The following is a 2,548-nucleotide window of genomic DNA, read 5'->3' as shown; positions in this document are numbered from 1 at the left end:
AATACAAGGTACTATATACAACAATAATCAATTACATAAAATAATTTAAAATAATTAAAATAAAATCACATTGATAAAGGTGTCACATTCTAACAATTTGCTCTGGGTCGCTCTTGTGTATAGGTCTGAGTTAGGGTTTTAAAGATAAAATGTCCCCCAGTGAAAGGTTCACAAGGGAGGCATCGCTAAAATCTGTATACATACTAAAAACAGTATGTCAGATCGAATAAGCAAGGCTTCAAACCACTTTACTAAGGGGGTTTTCACACCTGCCTTGTTTAGTTCGATTGAATCGTACCAGAGTTCGATTGCTCAGTTGGTGCAGTTCGTTTGGGCATGTGAGAATGCAGCAATCGAACTCTGGTGCGCACCAAAAGCGGACCAAACAAACGGACCGAGACCAGCTTGCAGAGGTGGTCTCGGTACGCTTTCAAACGAACTCTGGAGCGGTTCGTTTGTGGTGAGAACACGATCCGAGACCGAACAGACCTAACTGCAAAAATTATTGCGCATTTTGAACTAAACCAGCTGCCGTAATCAGCGGCGCTGTGCATTATGGGATGAGGAAGTGCTTGTTGACAGTTTACATTAGCAGTATTAGCACAACAATGGCAGGTCGCGGACAGACTTGGAGTTGCGAGGAGGTGCGAAACCTCATAGAAATTTGGTCTGATGAACATATTAGATCACAACTTTCAAAAACTCATAAGAACAGCGCGGTTTTCTCTTTATTTAGCAAACAGCTCAGGGATAGGGGATTTCATAGGTCTGTGGAGCAGTGCCGGATTAAGGCGAAAAAACTCCGCCAGCAGTACATCCAAGTGCGAGATGCACTTAATAAAACAGGCAGCTCGGGTAACGAGAAAGACAAGTTCCCCTGGTACGATGATCTGGACAAAATACTTGGGACAAAACCAGACGTTGATCCAGTGGATGTTGTTGAGTCCCATGAAAATTCAACTTCGTCCTCTTCCAATGATGCTAACACAGGTGACCGGGCTACCGCATCTGACACAGATATTGACGGTGAGTTTACCACTTTTCGAAAGTTATGGTTTAACTAGTTATCTATTGTAATATGCATTCGCTATGCCAAAATGACATCAATTTACTTCACATTAAAGTAATCATGTTATATCGTACGTTTCTCAAACAGAAGGCTGCATCCTCTGTATGTCGCATTTGTAGGCTGTGTACGTCATCAAGACTTTCTTATTTCAGAATATTAACAATTATAAAGGTGACTATTATTCTTAGTTAATCGTAAATTGTTGTTTGTTGCTCAGTTAACTTAAATAAACCAGGTTTGATGACGAAACAGCCTGCATATGCGACCTCCAGATAGATGTAGCCTTCCTTTTGAGGAACGGTTAGACACACACACACACACACACACACACACACACACACACACACACACACACAGTTTGCACTGTGCATTGAAATATATATTTTCATCCGCATTAAAATGATATGACTAACACTGAGAAATTGTGTATTTCCAAACAGTGGGAGATTCAAGCAACGTATCATCCCATACTGATATCTCAATCACTGCTGCTGCTGATGAAGGAGTGTCTGATGATCCAAGCACAGAGAGCAATGTCAATGAAGAAAGCATCAGAGGAGGGAGACTGCCCATTCCTGGAGCCAAAGCTCGAAAAAGAAAGAAAAAGTCTTGTAAAGCTGATGATGAAGTCCAGTCATATATAATGGACAACAAAAGGATGCTGACAGATTTGCAAAGAGCTGAAGAAAGCCAAGTGGCTCAAGAGGCTGCCTGTTTTGAGAGAATACTTAAGGCACAACAGGAAGCCGAGGAGAGAAGATTCCAGGTAATGCAGGCACAGCAACAGGCCACTAACCAAATGTTTCTCCAACTAATGGGCACTCTTGCAAGTGCGTTATAAAACCTGGTCAGCCTCATCTTCATGCTTCAACAATGCCTGGTCAGCCTCAACCTCATCCTGCAGCAATGCCTAGTCAGCCTCAATCTCATTCCTTACAATTACCAGCCTGGACCACGACAATCCCACCAACATCAATCCCTAGTGCTTGGTCCTTGTCCCAGCAGTTTCAGCCAACCCAGCCTACTGCCCTGCTGCCAGTGAATCATCCACATCAGCATCGGCAATCAGAATCTCCATCCACCCAAGATGAGAATCCTAGCACTTCTTCAATTATACATAGTGCACACTACTACAACTTGTAGCTGTTGTTTTTTTTTAATATAGGAAAGGATTTGCCTATAATGTTCAGTTAATGTTTTTTTTTTTCATTTTAATTGCTAGGTAATGGTCATGGTTTCCGTTCAGTGTTCTGAATAAGCAAAAAGTACTACTTTCTGCGTTTACATTTCTGAGAAATATGCTACCTCATTTTGTTTCAACTTGTGGGATACACAAGGATAATATAGTAAAAAAAAATTTTTTTTTTGAAACTACACATATTGCACGTAATGTTTGGCATATTTCTTAATGTTTTCAGCCAACAGTTATGGCAAAGTTACATTCATCTGAAGTTAAACAGGCAGTTTTAGAGTTAAGAA

At 41.0% G+C, this 2,548-nt stretch overlaps 1 protein-coding gene across 1 annotated transcript; it reads left to right on the top strand.

The window, feature by feature from the left end:
* Positions 1-576: 576 nt before the first annotated feature.
* LOC135718335 (uncharacterized) lies at positions 577-2,212 on the top strand. Its single transcript, XM_065240681.1, has 3 exons — positions 577-1,026; positions 1,510-1,899; positions 2,016-2,212. Exons 1-3 carry the CDS (start codon positions 609-611, stop codon positions 2,210-2,212), a joined length of 1,005 nt encoding a protein of 334 aa, XP_065096753.1. The 5' UTR covers positions 577-608.
* Positions 2,213-2,548: the final 336 nt, after the last annotated feature.

Source organism: Paramisgurnus dabryanus, chromosome 10 (assembly GCF_030506205.2).
Source record: "Paramisgurnus dabryanus chromosome 10, PD_genome_1.1, whole genome shotgun sequence".
NCBI lineage: Eukaryota > Metazoa > Chordata > Actinopteri > Cypriniformes > Cobitidae > Paramisgurnus > Paramisgurnus dabryanus.
This window is presented reverse-complemented; position numbering and strand designations above follow the sequence as displayed.